At 51.2% G+C, this 14397-nt stretch overlaps 3 protein-coding genes across 3 annotated transcripts; all 3 read right to left on the reverse strand.

The window, feature by feature from the left end:
* Window positions 1-513: 513 nt before the first annotated feature.
* LOC112902288 (digalactosyldiacylglycerol synthase 1, chloroplastic-like) lies at window positions 514-5011 on the reverse strand. The gene is made up of 7 exons (XM_025971288.1): window positions 4237-5011; window positions 3318-3350; window positions 2812-2899; window positions 2235-2716; window positions 1888-2154; window positions 1419-1768; window positions 514-1302 (listed from the first exon to the last, which is right to left on the reverse strand). Exons 1-7 carry the CDS (start codon window positions 4681-4683, stop codon window positions 750-752), a joined length of 2220 nt encoding a protein of 739 aa, XP_025827073.1. The 5' UTR covers window positions 4684-5011; the 3' UTR covers window positions 514-749.
* Window positions 5012-5162: 151 nt separating this feature from the next.
* LOC112902289 (putative pentatricopeptide repeat-containing protein At3g13770, mitochondrial) lies at window positions 5163-7529 on the reverse strand. The gene has a single exon (XM_025971289.1). The coding sequence runs from the start codon at window positions 7473-7475 to the stop codon at window positions 6882-6884; it is 594 nt and encodes a 197-aa protein (XP_025827074.1). The 5' UTR covers window positions 7476-7529; the 3' UTR covers window positions 5163-6881.
* A 3809-nt stretch (window positions 7530-11338) lies between these two features.
* LOC112902063 (apoptosis-inducing factor homolog B-like) lies at window positions 11339-12613 on the reverse strand. The gene is made up of 2 exons (XM_025970964.1): window positions 12507-12613; window positions 11339-12341 (listed from the first exon to the last, which is right to left on the reverse strand). Exons 1-2 carry the CDS (start codon window positions 12611-12613, stop codon window positions 11339-11341), a joined length of 1110 nt encoding a protein of 369 aa, XP_025826749.1.
* Between the last annotated feature and the right edge of the window lie 1784 nt (window positions 12614-14397).

Consider the following 14397-nt stretch of genomic DNA (forward strand, 5'->3'; position numbering starts at 1 on the left):
TGGGCTCACCGCCAATCATGAAAGGAAAGCCCATAGTACACCGCTGCCGCACAGCACAGTGCACACCACATCATCCAGTAGGTTGGAGGTAGAGCCTACTAGAACGAGACCCCAGAGCATCAGCCGTGGCAGGCAGTACACCTTCCCTGCAAATGCAAGCACGGGTGCGACATTGCAACGCAGTGCTATTCAGGGTAGGAACAGTGCCCTACGCGCACGCGAGAGGGCTGCCATGCTCTCGGCTCTTCGGAGCAAACACAAGGGCATGGCCGCGGTGTGGGCTCGAAGCTTGCAATGGCCACTCAACAGCAACAGGCATCGACCACCTTCTGTACACGCTGTGGTGTGGTAGCCAGCAGCTACCGGATGGAGAGATCAGCGACTGCGGCCGCAGCAGCACGCGCGTGCGTGCTTGGTCGATGCAGCATGGCAGCTACACACCTCAACACTGAAAGCCTGTGGACGCCGTGCCAGGTTTGGATGAGAGTTCAGAGCCAAAGGGCATCAGAAACCTTCAGAAATCAGAACAGATCGAGGGCCTTGCTGGCCTCTTTATCTAGAGAGCTAGTGTTACATACACGAGCAAATATGGTGGTTCGTAACAATGAATGAACAAGGTGTTGCCTTTGGCAGCAGAGGCAAAACAACCAGGAGGCGGCGAAAACGAACCCTAGTGTTACAGGCTGCGAGGCTACATGTGTATATACCTGTGTGTACAGCTACTGATCGACGGTGCCAATATGCCTTGATTACCAGCCGTATATGGGGTTCTGCACCTGGGGCGGCAGGAGGCGGAGGTCCGAGCTGTGCTGCTTGCTGTAGTCCCGGGTTCCGGGGACGGCTCCGGTGGACAATCTCAGAAGCTCGCTGCCCGTCAGACAGTAGTGCGCGAACGCCAGACCGCCGTCCACCACGTCCGAGATGTTGGGTGCCGAGACGGACTTCCTCATCCTCCTGCCCGCGCTCCCGTCGAGTTCGGTGCCGCTGCCGCCGCCGCTGCAGTTGCTACTGTCGTTCAGGACCTTGTCGAGCTCCGAGTGCTCCATGAACCGCTGGGTGGCAGCCTCCCATGACAGGTCGTACCGCTGCTCGGGAGTCAGGGGCTGCGGGTCACGCGTCATGGCCTCCTTCACCCTGGCCACGAAGTCCTCCGAGGTCTTGTAGGTCAGGCAGTTTGGGAACGACCGGAAGAAGTCGTTGGAGGGGTGGTCTGCGCAGACCACAAACTTGCCCATTGCGAGCGCCTCCGCAGTCGCGGTGCACAGGACGTCGCTGATGCTTGGGTTTATGAAGACCTTGTACCTGAAAGTATAACAGGGGAGGCATAAGATGATAAGAATCAATAACATCACATCCACAAACATTGGAAGAGGAATGTTTTTTGGAAAGGAAAACAATTGAGTGGTTGTGGACTTTACCCGTGAAGAGAATCATCTGCATGGTCCCGGCCTTTATGAAAGTTCAGGTTCAGATTCAACTTCCTGGCGGTCGATTGCACTTCATGTGAATCTTCACCATTCCCATAAATGTCCAACTTGAAGCCTTCCAAATCACTCTTGTGCTTGGCAAACAAATCTATCAGTTCTCTGTAACCCTTGGCCCAGACCATCTTCCCTAGAAAATAAGCTCCTTTCGAGAAAGATTGCTGTCCAGACTCCCGCTCAGCTGCTATTCTCTCTCCGACTTCCAGAAACTTGGGGTTAACACCATGCACATTGCAGATCATCGACTTGGGCAGATCTTGAGTAGCACCTGACAGCCGCAAAATCTACACAGCATCGACACCATCAGCCCATAGACAAGAAACAGCCTATAATATAACAGTCTCGAAACACACACAACACGCATAGTTCAAACATCAGGTGCATAACATAATTCATTGAGTACCTTGTGGCAATAAGCTCTGGCGACCAGGTTGTTAATGTGCTTAACGAAAAAGGCCTGAATAGCACCATTCTTCTCCCTCTTGATGTACTCCAAATAATTCGTATGTACAACACCGATGACGTGATTGAATTTGTCTGTCCAACGTTTCCCATGATGATACCAGTTGAGGTGCTCAGGCTCTTCCAAGATTGCAATGTCAGCTTCCTTTGATGGTATAAACTGTGAAGTGTCCCCCGCAGGAATTATGCTTCTCCTTTCTTTCTGAAACTGTAGTTGGAAAAAAAAATCACGAGTATATGAGTTAAGCACATAGTGTTGAAATATTGTGCTGAAAAAGGAAACCTTACCTTTCCGGGGTAAAACGATATTTTGAAGTCTGTCTTGAAACCAACTCTTTCCTCCAGCCAATTCCTCATATAGTTTTCTTGTTCTTCTGGAGAATTAAAAGTCATGCTATTGGGATAGACAAGTTCTTGATCCGACTTGCAAAGCCAGGGCACTACCAAGGTTACATTTTGCTTGGAAGATCTAGCCAAGTATGCTGCTCGAAACAAAGGATTCACAGCCGTTCCAGTCATCCAGGGAAGACTGGCAGTAGTGACTATGGCAACATGTCTCTTGTCAGATATGTCGGACTTCTGCTCATCCCTCCAAAATCCACCTTCATAACGGTGTCCTGTGCTTTGTAGGACACTAGCTATTCTTAGGTCGAGTTCATCCCCAACATTGTCATTTCTCAATGAAGATGGTTCACTTGTTGACTGAAAATTATAAGCATGGTGGTCCTTTCGCTTGCTGCATAGAGACTCCACCAACTTGTCGCATACATCTACAGTACATGGGAAATGAAAAACAGCTCAAACCAAGCTAAACATTGTAGGAGTAGCTAAACAAATAAAATAAAATAAAAATAAAGCATCTTACCTCTTTTTATACCAAGTTGATCAAATAATGGTACAGATTGCTTTAGAAAATAAGCAAAAAGTTCTCCTAAATCCAGTGGTGGAACATCCTGCACAAGTGCAACACTGATCATGAAAGTGCAAAAGCGGACAAGATTATGTATAGTGCATAAATAGTGATTAAACTGTGCTATGACAAGATAAAATGGTCAATTAGTTTGATAATGATTTCCCGAGATATGCAAAAGAAATCTATTTGTTCCAGGGTTTCGGAAAAGTGTAAAACAGAATGACCGTATTACTTTATCATACATTGGGAAACAATCTGCCATTCTAAAATCCAGTAGTACATGCACAAGCAACAAACTGAAAGGAACATCTGACAAAATTATATTGTTCATATTTAGCATTTCTTGCAGAAGTCACTGTCACAAATCATTCGTGTAGAGAGATAACAGTATATGTGCAAAAGATTTTGGAAGTGAATCTCTACAGTGTGCAATAAGAAGTGAATAGGAGATGACTAACCTCAGATGCTTCAGGTGCAAAGCTCATTGATTTCTGCAATAAAAAGTGCAATGGTGCGTCAGTTTAATCTGCTGAAGGAACAAGAGCAGTCTGCATCATGTGTATCCCAGAATAAGCTTAATAGATCGGCAAGTTTGCAAGCAAGTGTAAAATTATATGATTGTGAAGATACTAAATGTATTGGAGACTATGACTGAATTCCAAACTGCTGACTTTTTCTTGGTTCAATGTAAACCCTCAATGTCTATAAAAATTCCCTTTTATATAAATCTAAACACGAACAAAAATCTAAAATTCATCAAACTTCTAGTCTTCACCGTCGAACATTTCAACAGGCTTTCAACCTCCAATTATTCGAAATTACTATTTTATTTAGATCATTCAGCACTCAGTTTCAATTTCAGTTACATCAAGATCCTGTTAGTCAGCATGGCACAGAGAAGCAATATAAAATATATTAGGCATCTCTAGTAGGCTACTCACAGTCACAGCGTGCTCCGGGTAGTCTTATTTGCTTTAAACATGTGACCTTTCCGGTGCCACAACCTCTTATATCATCATTTAATCAGATTAATCAACGGAATGCGAAAGTAGGTGCCAACATCTAATTGAACACCTTCTTGAGTTTGGACACCTTAATTTTCAAATTCTCAAGCACAACTGTAAATCATAAAAGAACTGCTTTTGAGCAAAGTTACAAAAAGACGCGCATAACTCCGTACTAAATATGAGTTTACGAAGCGACTAAATTTGAATCACATGAGATGAGAGTTAATTCCCATCAAATTGCAAGCTTATACTGGTAACTCCATTTAGCACCAAATTTAGAGCCGTGATGGAATTGGGGAGCGTTTGCCTGGTTCTCGGGGTTTAGCATCCAAATTGACAGTGAAGTATCCCAAGTCCGCGGGAAGCTTACCAAGCTGAGCTTGACCTTGTGCAGCATGTCGCTGGCGGACTGTCCCTGCCTCCGCTCGAGCTCCCTGAGGCGCGCCTTGACCATCCGCACGGGCTCCCACTCCTCGGCCTCCTCCTCCCACCTCCACCTGGCCTGCCCCCTGGCGCCCCTCCACGACTCGGCCTCGAACGCCTTCCCGATCGCGGACAGGTCCAGCCGCGTCCGCGCGGAGGAGGCCGAGGAGGAGTAGGCGCGGCGGAGGCGCGCGAACAGCTCGGGCTCCGCGACCGGCGCGTTGAGGAACGTCTCGAGCTCCCCGGCCCGCGCGCGGATGAGGCGGAGGTCCTCACGCAGGCTGCGGGAGAGGAAGGACAGCGCGCCCTCCCCCGTCCCCGCCCCCGCCCCACCGCCGCCGCCGCCGCCCGAGGCCGCGGTGGCCGGCCGGGTGTCGACGCCGAAGCTTGCCATGGCTCACCGGAGGATGGACAGGGCGAGCGAGGGGTACGGCGGCGCGGGTGGGGCTAGGGTTTCCGCGCGCCGCGGCGAGAGGCTGCGGAGGTGGTGGAGGTGGTGGTGGATGGGGGAAAAAGATGGGGGAAGAGGAGGAGGAAGAGGAAGCAGCGGTCGAGGAGACGCGGGTGGCCGCACGGAGGTGGTGAGGTGGACCCGGCCGGGTGCCCACGAGAATGGCACGGGCGAAACCTACGGCTCCGATGGAGGAGGTGGGGAACCGACGGCGGTGGAGGCCTCCACCTCGCATCGATCCAGGCCGCGGAACAAGTGGCCGGCCCCGCCCCGAGGACTGTCGTCTCCTCCAGAGCCATGAATTCCATGTGAGAACAAAAGGGTTGCAACAGCAGATTCGTACGGTACAAATGTGAACCCGTTCCGAACCTAGAGACACCACATGAATTTGGCTCAAATTTACAGTTCTTCACTAGACATGCTACGCACAAAACAAGGCTTATTTGAAGGCTCACACTGGTTCAATCTTGAGTCTCTCCCCAGACTTCTACACCAAAACAACAGCAGAACTTTGCATGCAAGGTTCTCCACAGTAACTAGTCGGAGTGACAAGAAAAACACACGACTCATCTTAGCCCCAGCAGGAAAAGAAAGGACAGGAGTGCACACATCTGGGACATGCCTAAGCAGATTAGCAAAAACACAAGGACTGAAAGCAACGCTAATTCGAGTTGTGCACGGCAGCTCAGTTGGAGCCTTGCACACTTGGCACTCCTGCACTTGTGAGAGACCGAAAGCAACGGGTGCTGTGCTCTTCTTGGCAGACGGCCGTCGAGCAAACGCCGCCGCGACACGGGTTTCTGGATCAGGTACCTTCGCGGAACCTGTACCTGCACAGCATACCAGTGCACGGTGCTCAGTTCGTCGTCGGATTCAGCCTTCAGGTTTCAGCTGGCTTTTCACTGTTGGGGTGCCTCTCCCTATCACCGATCAGCATACAAATGTCCGGCACAGGAAAAGGCGCTCCGCCAGCCACGAAATTGTCGGGTTTTATAGCCCATTGCACATGGAAAATTTTGAAATTCCTGCTTCATGAGTTGCCTTGGATGTAAGGATGGATTAAGATGCTGATGCTGATGCTGATGCGTTTATCCGTTTCTTCTGTCTCCCCTGCTAGTTTGTTCCAGGCCACAGCTGATTTGTCCTCGGTCTGAAGGATCAATACTGGAATCTCTGAGATACCCTGGCCCAACTTTCTAGAAGTCTATTACAGCCATATGTGAGTTATATCAAGGATCTGAAGGGCTCCAATCATGTGCCGGGCTTCATGTCAACTCAACATGAACATTTGTAACAGGCCCTTTCGACTGGTAAGGTTGCTACTCCAAGCAATGTGCAGTATCTGTCTCCCCTGCTAATGTGGTTAAGGTTTGCAGCGTCCAGTTGAGTTGTCTTAAGTCAGCAAACAGTATGAGAATCTTAGAAATTTCCTAGGGCCAACTTTGGATTCTGTCACAGCCATACCTTAAAAGCTCCAATCAGATTGCATTCTTCATGTTAACTCAGAAAGTATGGTACCGAATAAATTTGGATGTTGAGATTCTTACTCGAGGCATGTCTCCAAGTTGTGGCCGTACATGCACAAGAGACCATTCCATTTCCAGCATAAAAATTGTTGGAAACTCAGCAGCTTCTAGACCTTAATGTCTAACAGGCCTCACCAGTCACCACAAGTTCTCAGACGTGATAGCAACTCAACTTGTTGGTTCCATAGAGTTTTTCATCTGATCCTTCTTGCAAAAAAATTTGACTGAAAGTTCAACTCTTCAACCAATTACCCATGTTCCAGAAGTTACATGGTATAATCAGTGATCTGCTTTCTAAGCTGCACTGCTGATTGCCAAGCTAATGTGATGTGAGAGCATAGTGGCATATGGTTGATCAATGCTTGAAGACTGAGGTAAATGATATTGCCACCAATAAGAGTCATTGTCACAGTCGTCAACAATTTTCTGATTTCAGCAGCCAGGGACTCTTTCTGCTTGAATGATTGAATACAGGTTACCAAGTGACACTAACACATTGTCATATATCCCATATCAGCTTCTTCAACCAGGAATCATCACGCCAGTACATTGAAAAATCAGATCGATCCCTGGACGCATGCTGAACTGCTGATGTATCAACCATACTGCGAGTTTTCATGCGATACTGTACCTGCGCATGAGCCCAGGCACCCGCTCGGCGACGTCGACGCGGCCGTGCACGCGGCAAGCGGCAAGCAGCGCCGCGAAGATGACCCTGTCCGGGCGCGCCTCCATCCCCGCCACCAGCCGCTCGGCCTCCTCAACCTCCCCGGCCCGCCCCAGCATCTCCACCATGCACGTGTAGTGCTGCAGCGCGGGGCAGGGCACCCTCGCGAACACCCTCCTCCCCTCGCTCACCATCCCGGCCCGCGCGCACGCCGCCAGGAGCACCGTCACAGCCCTGTCGTCCATCTCCGCCTCCAGCCCGGAGAAGAGGCCCAGCGCCTCCGCGCACCGCCCGTGCGCCGAGAGCGCGCCGGCCAGCGCGGTGCGGGCCGAGAGCGTGCGCTCCGGCCGGGGCGTTCCGTCGAACACGGCGCGCGCGGAGGTGAGGTCCCCGCAGGCGGAGTACCCGTGGATGAGGGACGCCGCGAGGAGGGCGGGGACACCGCGGCGGAGCACGGCAGCGTGGAGGGAGGCCACGAGGGGCAGCGACGGCAGGGAGGACGCGCGGCGGAGGAGCTCCGCATAGCGCCGCCGCAACCGCATTGCTGGCTGGATGGTGGTGCGGGCAGCAGGCGGACGGACGGACGGACGGTCGCTTTGTTTGCCGGGCATAAATGTGTCGAGCTCGGCCCATGGGCCGTATAACAACTGTATTATCTTCTGTTTTTTTCATGGCTGTCCCTGTCCTTTTGAGCGTCGTGAAGATATTTCCTGAGATCGGCCCACGGGCTGCAACCTCGTAAAAGCCCAGCTATTTAAAGCGCCGTTTGGTTCACGTCGCATCAAACGAGAATCTTACTATTTAAAAATATTAAATAAAATATATTTATAAAATTTTTCATATACGGATGCTAATTCGCGAGATGAATTTAATAAATTTAATTAATAATTAATCCATAATTAATATATCTTATTAGATTCGGCATGTGAATTAGTCTAATGATTCTGCAATTAATTTTATAATTAGATTTTATTTATTACTTTAAATGATAAGATACGACAGAATTGAATTTTACCCCTCAAAAGTTTCACGGCTCAGCGCCTGCGCTGTGCTGCAGCCGCCGACCCATTGCCTCTCCGCTGCGTGCCCGGCCCCCTCTCCATCCACTCGACGATGAGCCGCCGGCGGCGGATTCTGAACCTGGTACTGAAGAATGAGCACACCGGCGTGCACTCGCTGCACTGATCCAACCTCTTCTCGCGCCAGGACAACATGTTCTACCCAACGGTGAAGGCGGCGGAGGACGCGGAGGCCGCCAAGGATCCGGAGTTTCTCTTCGCCGGGGAGGATGGTGCGGACTTCGTCGTCTTGGACGACGACGAGATCAGGAGGATCGCGGAGGAGATGCGGGTGCCGCCGCCGAGGCTGAGTTTCCAGCCGACGCCGCTGTCGGGTTACGATAACAACTCGTGCAGGCTGGACTGCGCCGCACTATCGGGGGCAGGACGGTGTTCGTGGACCGCAACTCGCGTGGAGCCTTCCTCTACGACGCCGACGAGCGCCGCGTTTTCACCATGCCCAGCTTCCCCAGGCGCGAGCGGTGTCCCTCGCGAAGCGTCTGCTTCCCCGTCACCGCGGCCGCCGGCGACAAAGGACGGCGTGTACGTCATGGACGGGGAACTTGAGGGAAACGACGCGAGGTGGTTCCGGTTCCAGGCCATGGTCCACCGCAAAGCCGTCCGCTCGCGGCTCGCGCTACGGCAAGCGCTGGGACCTGGACGAGCTCCCGCGGCCCGCCCTACGTTGACCACGCCGGCCGTGGCGCGGGGGGGGGGGGGGGGGGGGGGGGTGGGGGGGGCGCGGTTCGTTTCCTACGCGCTGGCCGGCGACGCCTCCGGCGTGATCTGCGTGTCCACGGTAGGCCGCAGGACCTACTGCTTCGACACGGTGAGCCGCGCGTGGAGCAAGGCCGCCGACTGGGCCCTGCCGTTCGACGGCAAGGTCGAGCACGACCGGGAGCTCGGCCTCTGGCTCGGCTTCGTGAAGCAAGACAGTTATGTCTCGAACTGTGAGGGCAACGACATCAGCAGTCTGTACGCCACCGGCGACCTCTTCGCTGACGTGGACAGACGTTCCCTGGTATGGTACACCGGCGACGACAGCCGGAACCTGTTCTCGCCGTGGGGGTGGCACAAGTCCAAGGTGCTTGAGCCCCAAGTCGTCAGCCTCGGCTCCGGCAAGTTCTGCGTCACCCAGTTCTTCAAGACCATGAGGGAACCCTGCAGAAAGTGTTTCCACGAAGACGTCGACAAGAGGTTCGCCATGTTCACCGGCGTTAAGGTGATTCGTCGCGGCATCAAGGACGGCGACGAGAAGGCCGGTGATGGCGGTGCTAGCGTAAGTGGGCCAACGGAGCTCCGGCTGATCATTCGCAAGAGCAAGCGTTACGTGTTTACCAAAGGCAACACCATCGAGTTCGTGCTCTGATGTGAAACGAACCGCATTTTCAAAAATCCGACTCCTGTACCTTCGTGATAGTTCTCGTATAAATGCTATCATTTACGGAACTTATTCCAGAGATATATCATAGTCATGCAATATGAAAAGTCAATACATTGATTTACTTATTACACAATCTACAATACGATCCCATTGTAAATTCCTTGGGCTAAATCGAACGAGCAGAAGCGGAGGGCTTATGGACCATCCTTCATCTTCTTGAATCAACACCGCAAACAAACACGAGCCTCAATTATACCATCCGTCGACGTTGGGGATGAACTCCGGGTCGGATCTATCCAAACTATCCACAAAGAATGGGACAGATCCACGTCACCATCCGTATGCAAGCTTTACAGTAGACTATACTAAAGGTATAAAAATTAAGGAATAAAGCTGAGGTTTTACAATGCATGTGCGACATCATAAGATATATCATCATCCAAACTCTGAACTCAGGTCGTCCTAACATCCCGGGTTCCCGGTCCACACATACCTTCCAAAGCACCAAGTTGGTGCAAGAACTCCCACTCCTCGCAGCTCAGCTGCCCCAGGCAGAAAGTATGCACTAGAGGGAGGTAGAAGTTCAGGTAACACTACTCTAATAAGAGTGGTAACACTACTCTAATAAAAGTAACAGAAAAGTAGGAAAGTAGGATTGTCCATGGCCAAGGACGCAGCTATACGTATAGTTTTCACAATATAGGATTATACACCTGGAATCGAAAGTCAGACGGTCTGTCGACCACCTGAACGACGAAACACCGCCAAGAACGGAAATTAGTAGCGTCGGCACCATCTCACTTCCCCGGGTCCTCGGTAAAATGGATAGAACTAGCAATTGTCTTCCTTTTTCGTTCACAGTAACATAGAGAGGCCAATATTGTATTGCCAAACCAGCTATCCTCCCAAAAACTGATCTGCTGGCCATTGCCGATCCTCCAAGAATACCCCATTTAAGCCGCTTTGCAAGCCCACAAGACACCTTTCCAAAAAGAAGAGGATCCAATTTCGCGGCAGCAAAACAAGTTGGGCTCATTGGTTCTGTACTTAAAATCCACTATCTTCCTCCAAAGAACATTATCATTTAAATGATATCCGGATATCCAGGAGGCAAGAAGGCGCATGTTAAAATGCTGTAGATTAGGAATGCCTATACCACCCACTTCCTTTTCTTTGCGCAACAATATGCTAATTGGCTAAATGGTACTTCCCCCACACTCATGGTAATTCCACAAGAAGTGAGCCATTTGGGAGTTGATGGCCTCAATGGCCTATTTTGAAAATTTAATAACAGAAAGAAGGTAAATGGGTATGCTGGATAAACAGGGTCAGCCTCCCTCCATAAGAAAGGAGCTTCCCTCTCCAACCAGCGACTCGTTTAATGACCTTGTCCACTACAGGTTGGATATCTTCCCTCCTGAGCTTAGTATAGTGGTGAGGCACACCAAGGTAGGTGATAGGGAAGGAACCAATCTTGCAGAAAAAAGATTGATAGCAGATTCCTCCAGACCCACATCTATCGTATCACTTTTTTCATAGTTAATTTTCATCCCTGATAACTGCTCAAAGATTGACAGGATCCGTTTAAAGTTTTTAGCCTTCCCTAAGTCATTTTAATTTTTTTAAGCATTTTGTTGGATATGTTGTTCGATAGGTTGTCTTTTAGAGCGTCTCTTAGATGGTGAGCCAAATGTTCCATGGATGGTGATCCAGCAATGTGCCTGTATTATATGGTGATCATATCCATGCTTCCATACACGGGCCCGGGTGCACGAGACAAGGTAACATCTCGGTCGATCCGATCAAACGATTCTAGCAAGGACGACGACGACGAGGCAAAAATTTCAGAGAACCCATATAGCTAGTGATCTCCATCTGCTCGATCGGCGCATCGATCAGATCACTCGCCGAACAGGAGCATGGAGCGAGGGTCGTCGGTCGGGGCCGGCGGCCGTCTCGCCGATCACATGACGCGCGGCGTCGTGCCGTAGGGTTTGCTCTTGAGCCCCATCATCCTGCGCGTCCTGGTGATGAAGAGGTCCCGTGGCTTGACGGCGCCGGGGATGTGGCCGATGAGCGTCATGAACGGCAGCTCCGCCAGCGCGTCGCGGCGGCCGAGCGTCACGGTGATGGACGCCTTGGGGCACGGCTTGTACCGGTGCAGCTTCTCCTCCCTGCAGGCGCCCTTCACCAGCAGCCGCAGGTTCCGGGACACCACCATCGCCTGCCGCTGCGCCAGGTGGCCCTGCTTCGCCTCCGGCACGTCGGTGATGTCGCCGACAGCGAACACGTTCTTCAGCCCGCCCACGCGCAGGTGGTCGTCCACCCGGATGTGGCCCTCCTCGTCCAGGTGGTCCTTGAGGAACGACTCCCGGAGCCACCCGGACGCCATGGGCCGGCCCGTGCACACGAAGTGGCAGTTCGCCTCCACCGTCTCCCCGGTCGACGTCGTGAAGACCCGGGTCTCCGGGGTGGCGCCGGCGAGGTCGACGGTCTGGTCGAGGAGCACGGTCACGTGCTTGGACCGGAGCCACTCCAGCGCCTTGGCCGACGCGCGCGCGCCCATCACCTTGAGCAGCCGCGGCCCGCCGTGGACAATGGTCACGCGCTTCTCGGGGCTCTTCATCACGATCTCCGCCGCCAGCTCCACGCCGATGGGCCCGCCGCCGACGATCAGCACCGACTCCGCGGCGTCGATCCGCTCCTTGTCGCGCTGGAACATCTCCAGCCGGTCCGACTGCTTCTGCGGCCGGTTGCACGTGCGGCCCGTCGCGACGACGAGGAAGTCGTATGCAACGGCGCGGCCGATGGAGGTGATCACGACGGAGTCGTCGATGCCGACGGCGAAGGCGGTCACCACCTTGGCGTGCGTCAGGTAGTCGGCGTGCGGGAGCACGGTGCGCTCCAGGGCCGCCGGGTCCACCTTGGCGCGCAGGTTCGCCCACGGGATCTCGAAGTACTCCTTCCTGCATGCCGCAAATGCATCCATCCATGGATGGATCGCGCGTCACCAGCCACATCCATAGATCTATCGTCGATTCAAGAACACGAGGAAAATCTATCCATGCTTGCTTGCTTGATTAGAGAGAAAGCAAAAATGCTCCAATTAATAATGGCGCGCGCGTGCTCACGGGTCGATGAGGACGACGTCGGCGTGGTTCTGGAGCGTCTTGGCGAGGAGGGCGCCGGCGATGCCGCCGCCCACGATGACGACGCGGTCGCCGGTGGACCGCAGCATGGTGGCTGACCGGATTGCGTCCCTAGTTGCAGCAAGGGGAGGAGATCGAGGCGCCTGGGCATGCGACGAACTCGACCGGTGATCGATCGAGATGGATCGATGCCTCTCTCCCGCGTCGGCGTTGGTATATATGGATGGAGGAGATCGATTTGGCGGGAGCTCGTGGTTTGCTTCGTCTCGGGGATCCTGCTTGTTTCTGGTGCTTTCGATTGTCAGGTGATGGACCCACCTGTCATTGGGCTCGTTGGCCAGGGAATTACTAAAATGAGCATCCCAAAAATAGGAGTGCTAATTACCGCTGGCCAGAAAATTACTTGCTAATAAGTAAGCTTGTCGATTACACTTTGGTGGTTGAATGTGTATACTAACATGGTACACATTTGTTTTTTTTCAACAAGATGGTCATTTTTTTTTAAGGGAACGGCAAGAGATTTGCCGTAATTTTTATTAGAAGAAGAATTTTAAAGAAATACAAACAACTCTAAACCACCACACGACTAAAGCCTTTCCAGACTTGACACGACTACAAGAACAACAACAACAGCAACACAAACAACAAGAAAGAAAGAAACTCCAGCAGCAACAATGCTATAAAACAAAAAAACAAATTAGGGAATGGTCCCGAGCTCCTTTTCAGATCTATGGCCGTTTGATAAAGCTAGATATCTTCTTTGATTAGGTATGCTACATCTACAACTTTCTTAGACTTTTTGTTACAAGTAATATTCCACCAAAAATACATAATTAGATCATCAAAGGTGGATTTTTTTCCTTACTAAAATCCTTTCGGCACTTTATCACCATCCATAAATTGTTCTTGTGGAATTACTGTGCAGCATTTGTCGAAGACCAAACCATCTGACCACCTGCGTCCAAACTGCACAAGTATAAGGGCAATCCTTGCAAAGATGAATAGGCGTTTCCGGTGCAGAGTTGCACAATTTGAACAATGGGTCATGTGGCCAACCTCTTCTCTCTAAATTATGTGCAGTGAGTATCTTCCTGTGGAGGAGGATCCATGCAAGGATTTTGCATTTTGGTTCAGCTTTTGCCCTCCAAATTGGGGTGAATGATAAATTTTTAAAACAGCCCTTAAATTGAATGCGGTAAGCGCTACTTGTGGTGTATTCTTCATCTGTTGTCCATCTCCAAGTGATCTCGTTCTCAGCTCCTTCATCTCGTGATAACAGCCTAATTTCCTCCCAGAGAATTACATATTTATGTATCTCATCGCTAGTCTGGAGGGGGCATACATGTGAAATCCATGTATTTTCCATAGCGCTTTAAACACGGTCACATTCTTTCTTTTAGCCTTCAAGAAAAGGCTCGGGGCTATATTTTTCGGGGATGCCCCATTGATCCAACTCGAGTGCCAAAAACTTGTTTTGTCTTCTCGTCCAACTGTGACTATCGTTGAGGCATTAAAAAAGATCTCTATCCGTGTTGTCACAGGGGATGTCCAGACTTGCCCACGGTCTACCATCATTTTTCCATTTGTACCAGTACCAGCGAAGTCGCAAGGCTCTTGCTAGCTGCTCCAAGTCGAGTACTCCAAGTCCTACAAGGTCTTTGGGTGTACAAACTATCAGCCAGTTTATAAGACGCTGACCACCACTTAATTTTTCGGATTTTCTCCTTTCCAAAGAAAATTTCTTTGCATCTTGTCAATTTGCTTGATGAGCCATTTTTATGCTGGAAAGACTGTGAGGTGATAAATTGGCTACGATGTTAGTACGCACTTGACGAGTGTATCTCGGTCAGCCATGGTCAGCATCTTTCCTTTC

This window comes from Panicum hallii, chromosome 8, assembly GCF_002211085.1.
Source record: "Panicum hallii strain FIL2 chromosome 8, PHallii_v3.1, whole genome shotgun sequence".
Taxonomy (NCBI): domain Eukaryota; kingdom Viridiplantae; phylum Streptophyta; class Magnoliopsida; order Poales; family Poaceae; genus Panicum; species Panicum hallii.

Coding starts and splice junctions, on each gene's coding strand:
- LOC112902289 (XM_025971289.1), bottom strand. CDS start 7,475: ATGCGGTTGCGGCGGCGCTATGCGGAGCTCCTCCGCCGCGCGTCCTCC.
- LOC112902288 (XM_025971288.1), bottom strand. CDS start 4,683: ATGGCAAGCTTCGGCGTCGACACCCGGCCGGCCACCGCGGCCTCGGGC. Junction 2,900..3,317: donor TTGCACCTGAAGCATCTGAG/GTTAGTCATCTC, acceptor GCACTTGTGCAG/GATGTTCCACCACTGGATTT. Junction 2,155..2,234: donor TATCGTTTTACCCCGGAAAG/GTAAGGTTTCCT, acceptor TTCCAACTACAG/TTTCAGAAAGAAAGGAGAAG.
- LOC112902063 (XM_025970964.1), bottom strand. CDS start 12,613: ATGCTGCGGTCCACCGGCGACCGCGTCGTCATCGTGGGCGGCGGCATC. Junction 12,342..12,506: donor GACGTCGTCCTCATCGACCC/GTGAGCACGCGC, acceptor TGCGGCATGCAG/GAAGGAGTACTTCGAGATCC.